At 31.7% G+C, this 19,377-nt stretch overlaps 2 protein-coding genes across 4 annotated transcripts in view; one reads left to right on the top strand and one right to left on the bottom strand.

The window, feature by feature from the left end:
* The window catches only part of LOC132940086 (uncharacterized), a 55,416-nt gene extending 44,008 nt beyond the window's left edge, over positions 1–11,408 (top strand). For both annotated transcript variants that reach the window (XM_061007498.1, XM_061007499.1), the window contains exons 14-30: positions 931–1,443; positions 1,815–1,982; positions 2,051–2,545; positions 2,666–3,228; positions 3,296–3,602; positions 3,662–3,796; positions 3,952–4,100; positions 4,177–4,372; positions 4,466–4,795; positions 4,937–5,143; positions 5,216–5,589; positions 5,671–5,845; positions 5,923–6,123; positions 6,646–6,780; positions 6,891–7,163; positions 8,201–8,256; positions 10,274–11,408. In XM_061007498.1, the coding sequence (XP_060863481.1) occupies positions 931–1,443; positions 1,815–1,982; positions 2,051–2,545; positions 2,666–3,228; positions 3,296–3,602; positions 3,662–3,796; positions 3,952–4,100; positions 4,177–4,372; positions 4,466–4,795; positions 4,937–5,143; positions 5,216–5,589; positions 5,671–5,845; positions 5,923–6,123; positions 6,646–6,780; positions 6,891–7,163; positions 8,201–8,256; positions 10,274–10,490 (4,494 nt within the window). In that variant the 3' untranslated portion in view covers positions 10,491–11,408. The remainder of the gene's footprint in view (positions 1–930; positions 1,444–1,814; positions 1,983–2,050; positions 2,546–2,665; positions 3,229–3,295; positions 3,603–3,661; positions 3,797–3,951; positions 4,101–4,176; positions 4,373–4,465; positions 4,796–4,936; positions 5,144–5,215; positions 5,590–5,670; positions 5,846–5,922; positions 6,124–6,645; positions 6,781–6,890; positions 7,164–8,200; positions 8,257–10,273) is intronic.
* Positions 11,409–12,193: 785 nt separating this feature from the next.
* LOC132940089 (pancreatic lipase-related protein 2-like) lies at positions 12,194–18,994 on the bottom strand. 2 transcript variants are annotated; one of them, XM_061007508.1, is made up of 7 exons: positions 18,686–18,994; positions 15,973–16,102; positions 15,696–15,847; positions 15,217–15,468; positions 13,954–14,142; positions 13,244–13,412; positions 12,194–12,698 (listed from the first exon to the last, which is right to left on the bottom strand). In XM_061007508.1, the coding sequence occupies exons 1-7, from the start codon at positions 18,774–18,776 to the stop codon at positions 12,674–12,676; spliced, it is 1,008 nt and encodes a 335-aa protein (XP_060863491.1). In that variant the 5' UTR covers positions 18,777–18,994; the 3' UTR covers positions 12,194–12,673. The 2 variants fall into 2 exon arrangements, with proteins under 2 accessions (XP_060863491.1, XP_060863492.1); XM_061007509.1 differs by lacking the exon at positions 12,194–12,698 and having other exon boundaries at positions 13,398–13,423.
* Between the last annotated feature and the right edge of the window lie 383 nt (positions 18,995–19,377).

Below are 19,377 nucleotides of genomic sequence, written 5' to 3'. Positions count from 1 at the left end.
CATTCTGATCATTTACTAGACAACACCAGCATAATGAATAGCAAATATAACACTTCGATTTTAAAACTTATTCAATGCCATATAGTTTAACTGTATAAATAACTCGTAGTTTGTTTAAGTCATAAAAACGTAGGCACCTACTGCTTTATCATAAACTTTATAAATATAAAAACGATTCACATATTTCTTAATCTACACAAACTCAGCTACACAACATAATTTTATGATTTGGGATGCCGAGCCATTTTTATTTGGCAATGATGGTTAATTTTTTTAAAATTATTTGTGGACGTTCAAATACCAAAAAGTTTCATTTATTATTTAATCATACTATGTACATTTAACTAGTTATTTAGTAGATATATAGTAGATATATCTATAGAGTGGTATTTTTCTAACTTTACGTTAGTTATCGAGAATTTGGGAAAACTGTGATTGAAAACACTGATTTGCTGCATACATTTTTCATGAATATTTAATTACTTTTGAATACAAATATTTTCCGTGGCCTGTATATTTAATGATCCTCGCCTCAGTCCACCCAACTATGGTATCACAATTTTTTTTAGAAACTACGAATTCAAATAGACAAACGATAATGTGTAAACTCGTAATGTGTATATTTTAATTAAACGTTCATCGTTACTTTCATTGAGTATTAGTACTTCTGAGAATCTTATAATACATTCGCATTAATGTTGCAAAATGTGACTGTAATACAGATATGAACAATACAGTTATGTCTATAATGATTTAAGTATTTAATTATTTGCGTGCATTGGTTACATGTTACACGTTACCTCATGATTTATTCGAATTATTTAACCGCAGCAGTAATTGGTGCGCTTAAGAGAATAAAATACGTGCATATAATATATCAATAACTTACTTACGTATATATAATAATACTGACTATTGTTTTATTTATAGGATGTACGCAGCTCTTACGATAAAGAGAATAAAGCTATTTTGGCTGACATTGAATCCCTGCGTAGAAAAGGAGACAAAGAGCAAATCGACGAAATAATTGACGGTGATCAGACGCAATGGAACGACACCGGGGTGGCAGTTAAACAATTGGTAGAACGTTATGAAAAGGCATCGAAAACGCTACACAGTTATCAACAACTAAGAGAATCTACAAATGATTGGTTGAATGGTAAGCTTTTGTCAATTGAAACTACCGAAGATGTATCGGACAAGACAAAGTCAATTGATAAACAACAAGAAAATCTGGTCGAATTACGGAACATGATAACGGACGTGTCCGAAACTATTGGACTAAATCCTGATGACGTGCCGCTAAACGAAATCGAAGAACTGAGTTTGAAACTTGAGAAAGTCCAAAAAGTTCTCGCCGCACTCGGAGATGTTGCGGACAAAAAGAACAAAATGTCGGACGACATCGAAGATGCGAAACGACTTTTGCATGATATCGAAAAAGTATGTTTTCAATATTTAACAGAATTATAAAATATATTTAATGAAAATGTAGTAGATATACATACGAAAACAATAGGTATCTGTACTACTTATTGATTTGCCCTCTTTACTAATAATCCGATAAAAAGTTTTTAATGGTTCCTAGAAGTAAAAACAAAGGCGTGCTATTATCAACAAAAACAATTTCCAAAAACTTTTAGCACCTTTCCTGTGTTAGGTATTATAAAAGTTTAAACGTAATTACTATAATTCTCATCTTAAATAAAGATAATAATATACACACTACAACAATATTCAACACTCAAATGTATATTTAATGTTTAAATAATAATATTAAGTGTAATTTATAAATGTATTAATTAACTTTTCAGAATTCATCAAAAGCCATCAAGAACAATGACGAGAACCTAAAAGAATTAAGAACTAAATTATTAGACTTAAACAAATCGAAAAAAGAAATGGACGAATCTTTTGACATAGATAACTTTGAAATACCTCTAAGTGAAAAACGAACATACTCTATAATCGAAGTATTCCAGGTAACATCGATTAATTAATGAGACTTTGTAATAGAATAATATACATGAACATTAATTTTTTGTTTTAGCTCTGGCAACAAATATTCAAAGAAACTTTCAATCAATATCGTAGATTATCGTGTACTTTACTTGAAAACGAAAACAATGTCGCTGTATTTGAACTATGGCACGACTATTTGATGTATATACAAGAATTTTTAAAATCTCCTGTTCCGGGTGACTACCATTCACTAACAAGTCATGAACGACTTTGTCAAGTACACCAAGAAGTATTGATCAGTCAGATGGATACTATACCCAATTGTATGAATAAGCCAGACATCATATCTGAGCCAGCAGTATTGGAAAGATTTACATCTTTGATGGATTTACACAATGAAACCATGACAGACCTCGAAAACACTCATCAAGAAGTGTGGACCAAACTAGGCCACTGGAAAGAATACCGAACAAATGTTAAAAAGGTATATGAATGGCTATGGAAGGTTGAAAAAGTTCATTCAAATTTAAATCTTAAATTCATCAACACTAGAAGGCTGCCACAACTAAAATCTCAAATAAGTGTAAGTATATAGATACAACCTCTAAACTTAATATTGTACCGACTGAGATACAAAAATTATAACTTGTTTAGAATAGTTTTTCGGAATATTTTATTTTCATTATTTAATATAATTTTTCAGAATCTATTAAATAATTTGGCTGTGGAACGTTCTCAAATCGATGACTTGGAAAAACGTCAAAATACTATCTTTGCGTTCTGTGATAAGCCTACGGAAACCGGCTACAGAAAAGAACTGATAGCAATTAGTCAACGAGTCAACGAGATCCAGGCATCGTTGGAAGTTTGGAATGGATACCTAGAAAACGTAGAAAAACTTACAACCTCTTTTGACGTTCAAAGCGTGGAAGTAGATCAAGTATTGCAAAATGTGCAAACTAAACTTGATACACTGAAACGTGAATTTGGTTCTAACGAGGATATAGTGCCATCTGATAAACTGAAGTCAGAGTCCAATAAAATACAGGAATTAAATAACAGCTTGAAACAATTAGATCCACAATTCACATCTACTACTGATATACGAGACAAGTTAAAAGATTCATTAGATCCTATAGAAATTCGTTCATTTGGACAAAAACTTAGGTTTTTAGTATATCATCAAAAAGATTTGCAATATCAATTGTTTTTGTACTCATGTCAAATAGACAATTTGTTATATAAACCTCAAGAATTCACTCATAGGTAATTTAAACATAATGTTGTATTTACATGTATTTGCTAATATTGATAATATTTTTTTTGTCAACAGATACACTAGATTTAGGAACTGGACTGTTGATACCGAAACTCAGTTGAAAAATTTAACTAAATCCTTGAAAGATCCGCAGTTCGCTATTGATGTGTTGAAACCCGAATTTGAATCTCAGATTAATTCTAAACAAAAAGAATTTAATTGGTTAAACGGAGCCGGTAGTCAACTAATTAAAGCAGAATCGCAACTAAATCCTCAACTAGCAAAAACTACTGAATCTAACTTAAAAGAAATCAACGAAAACTGGAATAATTTAAATAGTTCATTGTACAAATATACTATCGAATTGCCTACAACGATTTTGGTAAGTTTAAATTATAAATATTTTTTAATTATCTAATTCGATGATACATTTATTTTTAGAATACAAATAAATTATTCGATAAAATCAATATCTTCAAAATTTGGATCAGCGACTTTGAATCAAAAATACACAGCCCAATCGTTTTTAACGATCGTTCAGAATACAACTTAAAAGAAGAATTGAAATCTTTAGATGTAAGTATTATTTAAATTTTAACTTGTGATTGAACTTACCCCAAATAAAATTAAAAAATGTCTACTTAAAAAAATCAGTAGAATTTTCTGGTGGTTCTTAAAAATTATTTAAAAATATTAAAAATATTGTAATATTTATAAATGTAATTTTTAAGGCATTAAGTAATATGTATAAAGAAAAACAAGGAGAATATAACGAATTAATGGCTAATTGTAATGAACAATTAAAAAATGATAAGAACACAAATGATTCTGCAGATACCACTCAAGATTTGCAGTGTCCACCGAAGACATTGCCAATCAGGTAAATACTGCAATAATTACAGTTCGTAATGTGATTTTGTAACTACTTAACTCATTGGTAATGCACCTATTTTTAGTTGGAAGAACCTAGAAAACAAAATTAGTGACAAACGTGTTCGGGTATTAAACGCATGGGAGGAACTGCAAACCATACTTGGTTTAATCGATGTAGATACCAAATGGCTGAGTCGGTTAAATATTTCCGTTGAAGAACATAAAAAAAAGAAATTTATAGAACATAAAAGTTTGTCTGGCTTGATCAGTAATTTTGAAGTGAGTAAATTACGAGTCCATAAGTTAATATAGGTTATTCATCATAAACAGTTTCGATTACTAATACTATAAAAATTATATTTATCATATTAGCAGGAACAACAAACCGCAAAAGACAAGTTTTCGAAATTAGAACTTGCTGTGTCTATATCTCGTTCTACATATTTCGCAAAGTTCATTGACGAAGAAATAGAAATAATTAGTAGAAATCGAAATTCTCTGTTGGAACAAATCGATATGATACTTATCTCTCTTAAAAAATCGTTAACATTGTGGAAAGATTTCGTCAATGCACATGGAAGAGCGGTAGTGACCCTGACCCAAGTCGATACCAAACTAATTCAACTCGAGTTGTTAGAAAAAGGTGATAATGCTGACGAAGGAAGTGCTCGTGTTATGGAGAAAGACCTTGGAAATTTGCAGGTACCCATCATTTATTCATAATAAATAATAATACATATAATATATTGATGCAGTAACAATTGAAACGATTTTATTACACGTCATTATAAACATCGGGTGCATAATAAAATTTCATAAAATTTAAATTATTTTATTTTATAGATATTAGAAATGGAGTTAAAAAAATACGGAGGACTTCTCGAGAAAGCAGATGCACTAGGTCTGCAATTGATGACTAATAGTACTCCTGAGGATATAAAAAATATTCAAGAAATGATTGACGAGTACCAACTTTTATGGAAGGATATCAACAATCGTATTGAAAAATTGAAGATGACGTGTGTTCAAGAAACTTCGTGTAGAAAGAAGGTAAACATTTGATAGATAAAATAACTATTAATTTTTGAATAATTGTCATTAATTAAATTGTTTGGCTAACAGCGGTCGGTAAACGAAGAAGTTCAAGTAGAAACATTAAAGTTTGGCAAAGATTCACAAGTGCAAGTCGACACTCTTCCTACCGAATTGCTCAGAAAAGACTCATTCCAATACGAATTACAAACGGCGATAGCGAACGCTAATACCAACTTAAACGAGTTAGAATTAGCTATACAAAAATCTGACAAGAACTTGTCGAAAAATATTGCGACGTGTCAAATGTCCATAGACCTGATCAAACATCTCAGCGTCATATTAAAAACACAGTGTGGAGTGTCAGAGTCCGACATAACCATAGTCAGGTCTGAAGAGTTATTGACCAAATACGAGGAACTTCTTGTAAAATTCCGTTCACAGCAGCAAGTCGGTCCACCAAAGTGAGTAATCTGGACAGTTTGGTTTCTGTGCTTTGCACAATTGGTTATAATAATCTTGATAATCACCATATTTGTTTTTAGAACTAGCAGTTCGGTGATGTGTCCACTGTGCTCTGAACAAAACTGGTCACAGTTCGAGAACGACATGTGGCGCTTAGAACACTGGATACAGTCAACTGAAGCTAAGCTCAGCGTCCAACCGATGGTACCACCATCGAAGATCGAACAACTAGAAGACGTCATACAGGAGCACAGAGTACGCGTAGTATACTAGAGGATTGAAATAATGGGGAGCATAATTATTAACAATTGTGCTATCTATTTCGTTTGCAGGAACTCCTATTGTACTTAGACAGTCACCGCAATATCGTGCAGTCGTTGAACGTGATTGGACACCACTTGGCCGAGCACAGCAACGACGCAGAAAGAGCAGCTCAGATCAAAAACCGTTTATCTGCTACCAACTCCAGATGGGATCGTGTCTGTTTTGCGTGCACAGAATGGCAGACCAAACTGCAAACTGCACTTATGGAGGTATCGATCGTAACTATTTATTTAAATCTTAAATCTAAGCGTGGTATGCCAATTATACGTCAACATTATTCGATCAAAACGATAAAAAGCCGTATGAATATATTGTTAATTTAGTATTATTTAAAAACATTATTCACATCAGGGGCTTGCTCAAGTGGGGTGGGACGTGGGACACTTGACAAATATATATGTACTTACATATAATTATGATTATTGTATTTCTCAACTTTAGTTCGGGCAATTTGCTATTTTGTTCAACCCCTCCCCCCACCATTCAAAATTCTTGAGCTCGTCTCTGATTCACGTACCTATGTGATATTAAAATTGGTCTTTATCTTGTCTCAACATGAATCGTTGACAATAATATCATACAACGAATATCCAATACATTATAAACGTACCTACTACATATTATGAGTAATAATTTATTGCGGCTTATAAAATCTCGAAATAATCGTAGTCTTAATAGTATTGAATTTAACGTGCAGTTCGTTTATTAATCTTATTTCGCGTTTATTCCAGAACGATGAGTTTTACGGCGTTATTGACGAGCTCGTCGATTGGCTAGACGAGACGGAACGAGCGATCAAAACGACCGAACCGGTGGACCTGGCCGAGGACACGGTTATCATAGTGGACAAATTCAACAAGTTTAAGGTATATTAATACAAGTTGGAAATATTGAATTGAATTCAAAAATCTGAATACAGAAAACGGCGTTCCTTTTACCGGATTATTTTGCTTATATTTGTTTTCTCTCTTGTCAGAACATGCACACGGAACTGGAGAGGTGCGAACCACGAGTGGTATCTCTGCTCGAGGCGGCCGACTGGCTACGCCAGGCAAATGAAAAAACTGGCGCCACGGCGCACTCAGCCTCCACATCCGATCAGACCATCGTCGACTCTCACGCGAGACTGTCACACCTCAGGGCCCGTCTCACGGTGTTGATAAACATGACGGCCAGCTACACGACAAAACTTGGCACGACTTTGGGCTACGACATGACGCCGGACAGCGTTTGCATAAGACTCCACCAGGTACGATGCGCGGCGATCAGGCCCCAGCCAAATATCATACTTTTCGCAAATTATAATAATTATTGTAATATATAATATTATAGTACCTATGCGTACTTATAGAGGCGAAACTATGCGTTTTCGCCGGTTGAATAGGTGTGCGGGTGAGGGGGTATCGATTCCACCCCGACTTTCTTTGGGTATTTTTTTTTTTTTAAAAAGCTTTTACATAACTCTCTCGTACTATCTGCTGCAGCGATCCGCGTTAGAATTAAAACATTTAAAACTATTTGAACATACCGCATTTGTACTACATGTTGTGATACACATCTTCACCACGTGCGGTAATTAGATGTCTACTGGGCGCCATGAGATTTCTGTATCCATTTCATAGTTCGTTCCTTATAATATACCGCTCTACTTAATGATATTCTCGTTTTGGACGAGCACAGTTCAAAAACGTGTGTGGCTATATTTATTTTAGTTCTTCGCTCTCGAGGGGTAGTTATATGTATACACGAGCCGACCAGAGCTCCACGGTGTGGCGGTCGGTATTATTATTGTCACTTTCGTATTATTTTCCGTTCCCGTTTCATTCTCGAATTTTACTATACAATTATAATATTATATGAGTATATGATTATTTTTAAAACCGACATTTCGTTATTTTTACAATAATTATTTACACGCATTTCGACGGGAACGCGTTTTTTCACACGTTCGCTTATATTATTATTGCTTATTATATGTTTGTAATACATACGCCGGACCGCCAATAGACTGTAATAGCATTATATGTATTAATATTTTCATAGGACGTGATCTACATATTTTACTGTTGTACGTATATATATATAATATTATAAATAAATTATAATATATTATACAGTATTTTTGTGTAGACCGTAACGTTGTTTTTATCGTTTATTTTACTATTATTTTTTTAAGTATTTTATATATTATATATATATATTTTATTTTTGATACACATACGACATATACTGTCTTGATTAGTCTGCACAGTTTTTTTTTTATAATTTGTTGTTCCCGTTTTAAAGGTGGACGATACCAGCACTGCTATGAATCGATCCAACGAAGAAGAACCGAACACAAAGTAAATATCTCTGCACATTTTTATTAGTACTTATTTATTATTTATCGGTGACACTTTTTATTATTTTTGGCTTATCTATAGTGTATTTTTAATGAAAAAAAAATAATATTAAATATATAATACAATTAAACAAACTATAAAATTTATATAAATAATGCGTATCTAGCCTACCTATTCAAATAGGTATTCTTGGATATACTTAAATATTATTTACTATGCATGGGTGCGAATAGAAGGTGATGGTAGTTAAACTATATGTCCAAATACTAAGTATAATATTCTTAAATAATTTATTATGGTCGTATTACATTTTTAGGATACAATTTTTTTCTAAATCATTTCCAATACATTTTTTTAACAGTTAACTGTATTGAGACCTTACATAGATAGAACTAAAAAATTTAGTCGTATCTACAAGATTCGTTAGGGCATTGTATAGTATCGTTATTGAGCAATAAATATTTTTAAATGTTTATCAGTTTTCAGTAAATTTTCACACGTGTTAACTCGAAAAATACTATGGACTATGCCTATGTGCCGTTTATAGGAACACATGTATATTATATGTATATACAAATATATATACTTTATATCATAGACACTTTATTTCTGGGGGGATGAAAACATTCTGAATTTAGAATTTGGATGCAATCCAACTTTCTTAATTTCAACTATTTCCGTTTTAGTTCCACTGTATACCACCATCACATAATTCTGCGATTTCTTACATATTATACAGCATTTACGTTGTTATTGTCCGGAAAATTGAGTTGTCTAATAATTGAGAGTAGATCTTTCTATCCGTTTTATTAATAATATAAACAAATATAAAATAAAAAACAATATAAAAATCAAAAAAACATTAAAAAAACACACAAATTTAGTTGTGCATGTGGTGATAATACTTTTTTAACCTATAGGTACTTAGTATACCTATATATCGTCTTATTTATATTTGCACTTGATAATATAATCAGGAAAAACAATACTGATATCAATCATCATACACAGGTCGGTGTCTATTATCGTTGACTAGTATTTAAATTACGTGGTTGACCAAAAATCATGGTCCGGATCAGAGTTGGTATGTTGGAAATTGGAATTTAGGAAATTCGTTTTGATACATTAAAAACACGAATCTTAAAAATCCTGATGACGGTTAAAATCAAAATATCCTCCAGTTCCATTTAGCGCGAACTCAAGTCGTCAGCGTTTATGGATATTCCTAAACAGCCAACAATGTAAACTGTTTCCTAATCTCATCGTAGATACCAATGGATAACATTTATGGTGTAAAATAACGTAGGTGTTAGATAACAATAATATCCAATGCCGGATTTAGACATTTTTACCCAGAGCAAAGTGTACAATTATGACTTCTCGTACTCTTCCCATCCCCAAAAATGTACACCAAAACGCATAAAGAAAAAATTCATATTTTCGTAGATGTATGTTTTTAAGCATAAATATAATATAATATTAATAAGGATGCATTTTAATTTTGATATACTGATTATCTGGTATTTTTTCAGAGAATTATCCTTATAGATTTTTTATAGCAAAATCGTTTAATTATATCTTTTGAATTTGGACATGTGACAATGTTATATTCTATTGTAATAATTACCTCGACGTTTTAGTCTATTTTGATTTATTGACATTCTTAGTAAGACTCGATTAATTTCGATGACTAGAACTTGTTCTAGATAAATTTTAATTGTATTTTACAGGATTCTCTTTTGTTTTAGAAAATTAAGCAATTATTCTTTAAAACAGTCTATTTTATCGAAAAATTCGATTAAAAATTATTGTTGTACAATAACAAGCCATACATTATAATTTACAATATTATACCTATATCCTGTCGACGACTCACGGTTGTTCGTACTTTATAAAATATGATTGTCGCAAAAAATGTTGTTACGATGGTACCTACCAATGCCTACCGTAATAAATACATAATAATATAGTTGACTTATTATTATAATACGTCACGCGCCACGCGGTTTTTCAACAGTGTTGGCGGAGATGAGACGGTGCTGAGACGCGGCTACAGATTCTTCGGCCGGGTGATGCGGGCGTCCCTGCCTTTCCAGGTGCTGATGCTGCTGGTCCTGGGCGCCGCCTCTCTGGTGCCAATCGTTGACGAGGAGTTCAGCTGCATGGAGTCCAACAGCATCGCCTGGAGCCTTTACCCGTTACTCCGCTACCCCGGGGGACCGCCACCAGTATAGAGCGACCCCGATGACCACCCCGCCACAAAACACACCCCACATACAATAATACGTGCCCCCCCCCCCTACCACCACCACAATCACCCATATCGATCAACACTATATTATGATCATTATTGTCATTATTTTGTATTATTTTTATTCTTAATCTATTATTATTACTATCCTTATTGTAACTATTATTATGTACAATTATTTTTAAACGCACGCATACACACGCCCCCTGTCGAAATCGTTTATATAATATTATTCGTATATTTTACCGCTGTAATGTTTAATATTTATGTTGTAATAATGACGTACGAATAGCGACGACGGCGATTTACGCCTAACCTATCCCCTTAGATTATTATGTCTGTTTTCAAAATGTATTGTAGACACACGAGAGATATTGTCATGTAAAACGAACGCTTTAAACATTTCCCAAGTTCGTCCGTCCGATGCGGTGCTTTGAGAACACTTTTTAGTTTTTACAGCGTACCCGCTGCCGTTGCCGATGATGATTTTTTTGATAATGTTATTGGTAATTTAGTGTGGCTCGTTCGCCAATAATATTATATAGTAATATTGACGGTAATTTGTTTATTAGATTTTCACTCTAATTATCATGATATATACGACGTTAAATCAAAATGAAACTAAGATGATATTATAATAATACGAGACTGTCAAAGTGCAGGGTACGAAAAAAAAAATAGTCGTTAATTTATTAACGAATAGTTGAAACAAATATCTATATATAAATATATATTTTCTGTGTTCATTGTTGAAAAAATATTAATACAAATTTATTGTGAACACGTGTGATTTGTACGTTTTAAAATTACTGTCAATTTATTATTGATATTAATACATATTTATGTATATTTTTTATTTTTATCTTTTTAAAGTAATAATAAGCATAATTATTATATTGAATACGTCATATTGCGTCCATAAAAAAAAATATCTTTAATACCTAATTATTGTTGTTACAAATGATTAAAGCGTTGTCGTTCTTAAGGTTAATTAAAACATTTATACCTATTACCTAGTAATATATCAACTTAAGTTTCGTGCTTAATATTAACCCTACTAACTCTCATATTATTATTGTTTATTAAAGTATAAAATATTTTAACTTATGTTTAATTTTAAAATTATTATAGATTTTGTTCTTGGTTTTAGCATAATATATATAATATATTGATTGATATTGACTATATATATATATATAATATATTATATCATTATCATCAAAGTTTTATTTGTCTGTTATTTTAAAATGAGTTAATATATTAATTAATGATATATAGGTAACTAATATTATACACAGTACAGTTTTGAAACCAAATTTTTTTTTTTTTCAACAAAATTATGAATATTATTGATCTACAACTATAATACAAAGTCAGCGAGAAGATAAATATGTTTATTCAACTCGATCGTTTGATATGTATATTGTGTAGATAAAACTCTAATCATTGACGTGCCTGCGAAAGTACTAGTTGTAACAGAATCATTTTAAACCATTAATTCAATTAATTATTAATATAGAATTATCATATACCTCTCTAAACTAAAATCAACAATTTTATACAATACTTAAAAAAAACAATATCACTACCATGTATTAAGTATACTCATCGTGTTTAACAACCATTTTCGTCTTGCATTTATTTCGATCATTAAATGCATCAAATTTAAAATATTAAAAAAAAAAATACATTTTTAAATTCTATATTATCTATAATTGTTATTAGTCATTACAAATTAAGGACGGATAATGAATATGTTATTTTCTAATAAATAAACGCACGGATTAAAAATAAGAGGATTTGAAATCCGTGCGAGGATGCAGGTCCAGATTAATTTCAACAGTCTAAACAAAATAAGTCTGGTAGATCCGCGAAATACGCGTGTAAACTTGACTCAAACTTACATTTGATATATATATATATATAATATTATACAGTTGTATACACTTAAAAGTTTCAACAGATAAAAATAACAATAACATGTATACGACACTATTCGTTAACATAGCAGCTATATGTATAATATATATTCACGTATTGCGGTTTACATATTTTTATAATGACAGTTTCAGTATACTCAGTGATATTCATGTACATAAATACGTCCGAGCCAATCCGAGTCCATCTAATAATTATGATATTATGGTACACGCAGTCGAGTCGCATTCATAAATAATAAATTCCGGTTTGACTAAAAAAAATATGAAAACTGAAATGGTAAGACGTTTACAGGTAGGTAGGTATCTATATTTGTATCTATATCTATATTTATTATACACGGTACACCTAATCCAGTGGTCTTCGAATATCGCGATATAATATACTATTTTTACCCGTTTCGGTGAATATATTTTATTTTTTTGAGACCCATATGCAGGTTATTGATGATTATTGGAATAAATTAAAATTTCAGATTAACGCATATCCAACGTACTATCTAATGTGAATTTTTTATTTTAACTTTTTTTTTTACCTATATTTATTTCGTTATTTTGCCGCTGGAAATGTATTGTTTTACATTAATCATTTTGATAAATTATAAATTTGTTTAACTATTTAAAACTTAAAAGTCATTACTCATTAATATGAGTCATTATAATATATAGGTGTATAGGCCATAGGGTATACGCATACATAGATCGCGACCTATTAACTAGTTGAAAACCACTGGCGCCACTGACTTTATATTATAATGGATAATATATTTTCTTTTGGGAGATCAAAAAAGATACGTACTTTTTGTCCACGTGTTCACCCATGTATGTACTTTTGGCGAATTCACCACACTCGCCCGCTTCGTACTCGCTCCATTTGGTGCATTGGAGTGCTTTGCATTCTTTTCTAGCCAAAATGGAGTGGGCGAAAAAATTGAAAGCTTTGGTGTGACTGCACGCACCGCCGGTAACTAGAAACGGTCTCAACAAATTAATTATTACACGGTTAAGTAGTGTTTAATAGTCCTAAACATATTAATGCATATACAAATCTGTGAGTACATTATATTAAAACCTATTCGCGATTAAAATTTGCCAATCATATAAGTGTATAACGATACAACGGTCGAGTTTTTCATCAAAACCGGCGCTATGCACACCATTACTCTCTACTGCAGTTTTGGTTTGACATCGTTTGCACATTTTCTCGATAAATATATTTAAAAATCATAAACTGCAATACCAATGTTACAATATTTTTTACAATGAGATCTGAGGTAAAATGACATATAATTTTAGAACTGACAAAAATCAAGCTCCATCTTTGGTCTGCAAGTTTTATTATTATTATTCATGCCAGCAAAATTGAAACTCACCTAAGTTGACTGATTATCTCTCAATAACCATTTATATTTTCTACGTCTTACGCATATATATTAAAATATCATCATTTTAGATTCTGAGCGGACCGATGATTAACATGTTTTACTTAAAAAGCAATTAGGTACATACCTCTATCTAATAGTCTGCAATTCATTTGTGTTTTTCCTCCATTCGGGTAAAAGTCGATATGACCCAGTGGCTCAATCAACCCGAAACCATTTCCGTTTGTATGTATAATGTCTACAAAGGTCGCGTCATTTTTATTGATCCTGTATTTCGGATCAGTATTTTCGTATAGTTGCTTAGCAGGATCTAATCCTTAAACATACATAATAAAAACATCTTCTGTATCAGGTAGTTTAATAACGAGACAAAATCAAGAAATATAGTGTCAGCCGTTTAACCACTACATGCACGGTACACTCAAAAATAAAGAAAATCTAAATCTGCTTTTCTCGGCCCTATGCCTATTAGGGCCCGTATTACAATAGCTAAACTATGGTTGAACCGCCGAATTCGGCCGGTAAAATCAGTGGGTTAAGCGTAACCCGAGGTTTAAACTATGATCGTAAAACGGGCACTTAGTCGCAAAAAATGGATTGCCAACAAATATTATAGGTCACTTCTAAAGGTCATAACAAAAATCTTGGGTCACGTAGGTGCCTATAAGGTCGATAAACGCTGCTCTAGATGATTTATATATTTTTACGAATGATGTAAAACAAATAACTGTTGAAATTGTATTACCGTAATTATTAATATAATATAACGGTACACGCTATAAACATTTATAAAATATACATCATATTGGCTGTATTTGTAAAAATAAACGAACACTACCTATACGTATTTTTCTTGTAACAAAACAATGTTGTAAAAACTATTTTCCGAGTCAAAAAATAATTTTATGTTATTATCCAATAAATACTAGAGCCAGAGATTCCCAGACTGTGGGTCACGGTCCACTTTTTGACCATCGTTATATTTTTGGTGGGTCACATAATGTTTTGGAATATTTATACATCCGTGTAATATGAAATATTTAATATTAGATTTCTTTAGAATATTTAAATATAAAAAAGGAAAAAAATATACTATAATAATATGTAAATTAAAATAAATATGACTTAGTATTTTCCGTGTAACTAAATCTTACATTGATGTTCGATTTAAGTTTTATCATTGATCGTTATCCACGACGATTACAAGTGTGCCAGTGACGTGTCACCATAAGACGCTGTTCGACTAAAAGTTTTCGCAAACATTTTGATAACTAATCAAAAAGTGAGTCGTCAAAATGTTTATACCGGGAAAAGTTTGAGAACCTCTATACTAGACCATATTTTAACTGTTATATTTCTTAAAAAAAAAAACCATTAAGTAGGTACCTACCGGTTATCCGAGAAATTTTACCGCTTAACATTTTCCCAGTGTATCCGACGATATGGGCTCCCAAGCCGTGACCGATCAAGTGGATATTCTCAGACCCTACACTCGACATGTCATTCGATAAAATGTTCAAAACTTTAGCTATATCGTAACCGATGTATTTAACATTGATTTTTGCCGATGCATACATTATATCAAAAGAGAATTGCATCCAATCCACGCAAATCACGTTGTAAACTCCCACGAGTAAATATGCTGCAAACAAATATTTGTTAATGAAAAAGTTTATATTATGTGGAAAAAAATTTGTCGTTTATCGTATGAAAAAAAATGTTTCGATTTCACCGTAAGTATTACTATAATGTAATTCTATTTACTATGATTTACACCATAATCCCATGATTGTGTTTATTCCTTAAAAAAATTAATTTAAAAATGGTTCACTGCAGTAGGTAGGTTGCGCGAATGAAATAATCACAAACCTTGCACTATGTGTGCGCAAAAGCATTCTTTTTCGTAAAAACTTCCCAGCCAATCGTGTACGAGAATTTTTGTTGGATTTTCGACATTAAAGTTTGTCGATTTTATCATGTTCGGATCACTTCTGTTTAAAAGTTGACCTTTGGGCTGTTCTCTGAAATTTAATAATAAACACGTGAAACGTATTAAATGATACAGACACGCGAATATTGCTGCATATTGCCACGTTTATTAAAATATCAAACAATACGTTATTTGACTCATACTACGAAACTTTACCTAGTATACAGCCAATAAAACACGCGATTTGACATATTGTAGATCTTATATTTGTCGGAAAATAAATATACTTCTTTGAACGTTGCAGGGTCTTGGTTTTTGACCGAATAATCAATGGCGTGGGCCAACTCTAAACATTTAAATGTTATTGCATACATTAATAATTATACAATTTAGGCAATTTCTAATCTTGTCATAGCCGCCCGGGATCTTATATGTATTATTAGTTGTATAAATGATTATTAGTGTGAGCGAAATGCGCGAGTATCGACGGAAACCTCTCTCGTACGCCCATGCACATGTCAATAACTCGATAACCATATAAATTTCACTACACGAATTTTACAAAAACATACATTTGTTTTGACAAAATTCAAGTTAGTTAACGCCGTCTGATTTTTAATCTGAAAAAATATTTGAATTCAGCAGAAAAATGTCCGTAGATCGTACGAAACATTTTCCGTTTTTAATATTAATTTTAATTATGATTCGAAAACGTTCATATTTTCAAGTTTTCAATACAGCTCACAATAATATAAAATTTAGTTTTTACAAAGTGCTTCGTAGGATCTATAGACAATTTTCTGGCGACTTCAAATTTTTTTTCAGAATCAAAATCGGATAATGTTTACTTCAATTTTGTCGATACTTAAGGTCTTTTCAGCTAAAATTGACGGCAGTAGTGAGGCCCCTTAGCAAAACAAAGGAGCAGCCAGTAAGTATTTTGTGTCATATAGCCTTAGGGCCGCGTAACCGCCAAATTTAAACACATATTTATATATGGTACGCGACACACTGCAGCGTTTCTACCGCGTTTGGCCGAAATCTGCCGCTACAAACTTCGACATGTCGCGGTTTGGCAGCGGCGTGCCGCTTAAACAATTATAATTAATCTAAATGGGACTTGCATTACGACTTTAAAATATTACGTATGTTCAACCATAAACACTTCAAAAAAATTGAGCACTTCTAGAACTAATTAACAGAAATAACTGTCGACGTTTGATAAAATAATTGTAAGCGTTTAAAAAAAAAATAAGGTTGATTTTGTTGTTACTATAATTTTGTGCTTATGAGGACGTCTTATACCCATGGTTTTTTCCCATCTTGCAGAACATAGGTACCGAAATTTATTTTTAGCGGTAACTGCTATAGTTGCAGTTTTATATTCTTAGCTTAAATATTAGAATGAATTGCAAGTATTAACAAATTTGTGCGAAATTTATCGATGTTCTCTCAATTAGTTTTATACGTTTTTAAAATGTTTAAGCATATGTTATGACTGTTATGAGTATATAAATATTGATATTTAAAAATGCTTATAACTCGCTTGAAAATTAAAATATTATATAAATAACCAACAAGAGGACAAAATAATAATATTCAAACGTAAGACGGAAAGAACACAAACGAGAACGATACTTCCTCTAAAGAAAATTTAAGACATATTAAATTATCGTGAAAAAAAAATCCCCGTTAAAAAGACAAACACGTAACAATAGGTACATTATATAGGTGCAGATAGGTAAAACGTTTATTTTTTAATTTTTTTTGAAATTATATTTTTATTTTATAATTGTTAAAAACAGCACGCGTACGTAAGAATATAAGATACACTCTGTATAGTATATTATTTATATATACAATTGTTATGTATACTTACGCTGTAGATAATGAAACGAACAAGTAGGTTTGACTAATTCTCCTAACTGCGATAAGCTCCGTTAGCCTCAATAGCAACAGTGTCATAAGATTAACATAATTCATATCGGGCAATTTTCTATAGTATAAAATGTTTTGACTGTAAATATTATTTTACATCAATCAATATAACACGCATCGATTTATAATAATTTTTTGCGTATGGAGAATTCCTATGTTTATGGTCAATCCGTTTGGTTGTTTTTTAATATTAAAATTGTATAATTCACAATTTATTTTATTGTTAAATTTAAGACTTTGTCATATATAGACTATCTTTATTCTATTTGGTGTACCTAACTGTTGTACAGTTTTTACGTTTTATTTGGTATTTTAGTCACCTCCGTCGTCGTCGTGTAATTAACGCCAGGAAAAGACGTGATGGAGATACTGATTTTTTTTTGTAAGTAAACCGCAATAATTATTGACCTGCCACTATAATTTTGCCGATCCGAGCACAGCTTTAGGACATAGTATATTATACTATCGAGCCATTGTATAACTATAAGGCGTATAGTGCAGTTAAGACGGACGAAATGTCTTCTCGAATAATACATAAATCCACTTGTACGTGAAAATAAAACGACTAACAATAGTGTACCAACTGTCGACCATTTGCTAATAATTATTAACGTGATTATTACAAAATTATATCATGAGAGAGGGGTTCAAAGTTACCTAAACATATGGTTACCCATATATTTTGGACCATAAAAAAAATATTTGTAATATAATATGTGAGAATTTAAAAAATCAATCGTAATGAGATACGATTACAGCATAAGTCATCGGAACGGTCATTATTACAATAATCTTCATTCGTCCGTAATAAGTCCAAAAACAATTGTCTGCCGTTTTGTTAAATAATTATCAAAACCTATAGTATCAAGACCCATCGACTCGGCTGTACAATTTTAACTTGGAGTTTTTTCGATGAAAACGCTGTATATAGAGTTTCCAAACAAGGCACGTCACAATTAATGTCAAGTCGACATAAATGAAAAGTACTTACCGCTTTGTAACACGATGCCATATTTCAGAATAAATATGGCTAACAGCATAACCTTGCTGCAACTCGCGAAATACATTGAAGCCGTTATCATTTTTATACGACGATATTTCGAATATATAAAATATTGGTGTGCGTAATAATTTATAACCGAATTTAATTTCACCGCCACTTTAACGTGAAAATAAATGAAATATACTTATATATACATTGTATAATTATCTGTAAATAAACAATTATTGTCGAATAGTGTGATAATATTGTACTGTTTATGCGACACTTCACGCGGCCGACTTGTACTACACTTGTGAAGAATCATATCTCAAAAAGACTAGATATAAGTAAGTGTGTGTGTGTGTGTGTGTGTGTGTGTGTGTGTGTGTGTGTGTGTGTGTGTGCGTCTCTCTCAATTATGTAAAAATATTTTATTTGATTAAGATGTGATTTTATCAATTTTGGCGAGCTACCATCTACCCCGAAATACCGATCGTAAAATAATACGACGAAACACCTATTATTGCGATTTCTATAGGTAGGTAGGTAGGTAGGTAGGCTCATCTATCTATATACACCAGTAACCAATAAATCGTACGACACATTATATTATACCTACATAGGTATTATCAGTTAATTGTCATTGGTTAATGATTATGTAAATATACAATGATATAACTGTATGCCTATACTTTTTAACG

The sequence above is a fragment of the Metopolophium dirhodum genome, chromosome 3, assembly GCF_019925205.1.
Source record: "Metopolophium dirhodum isolate CAU chromosome 3, ASM1992520v1, whole genome shotgun sequence".
NCBI classification, from domain to species: domain Eukaryota; kingdom Metazoa; phylum Arthropoda; class Insecta; order Hemiptera; family Aphididae; genus Metopolophium; species Metopolophium dirhodum.
This window is presented reverse-complemented; position numbering and strand designations above follow the sequence as displayed.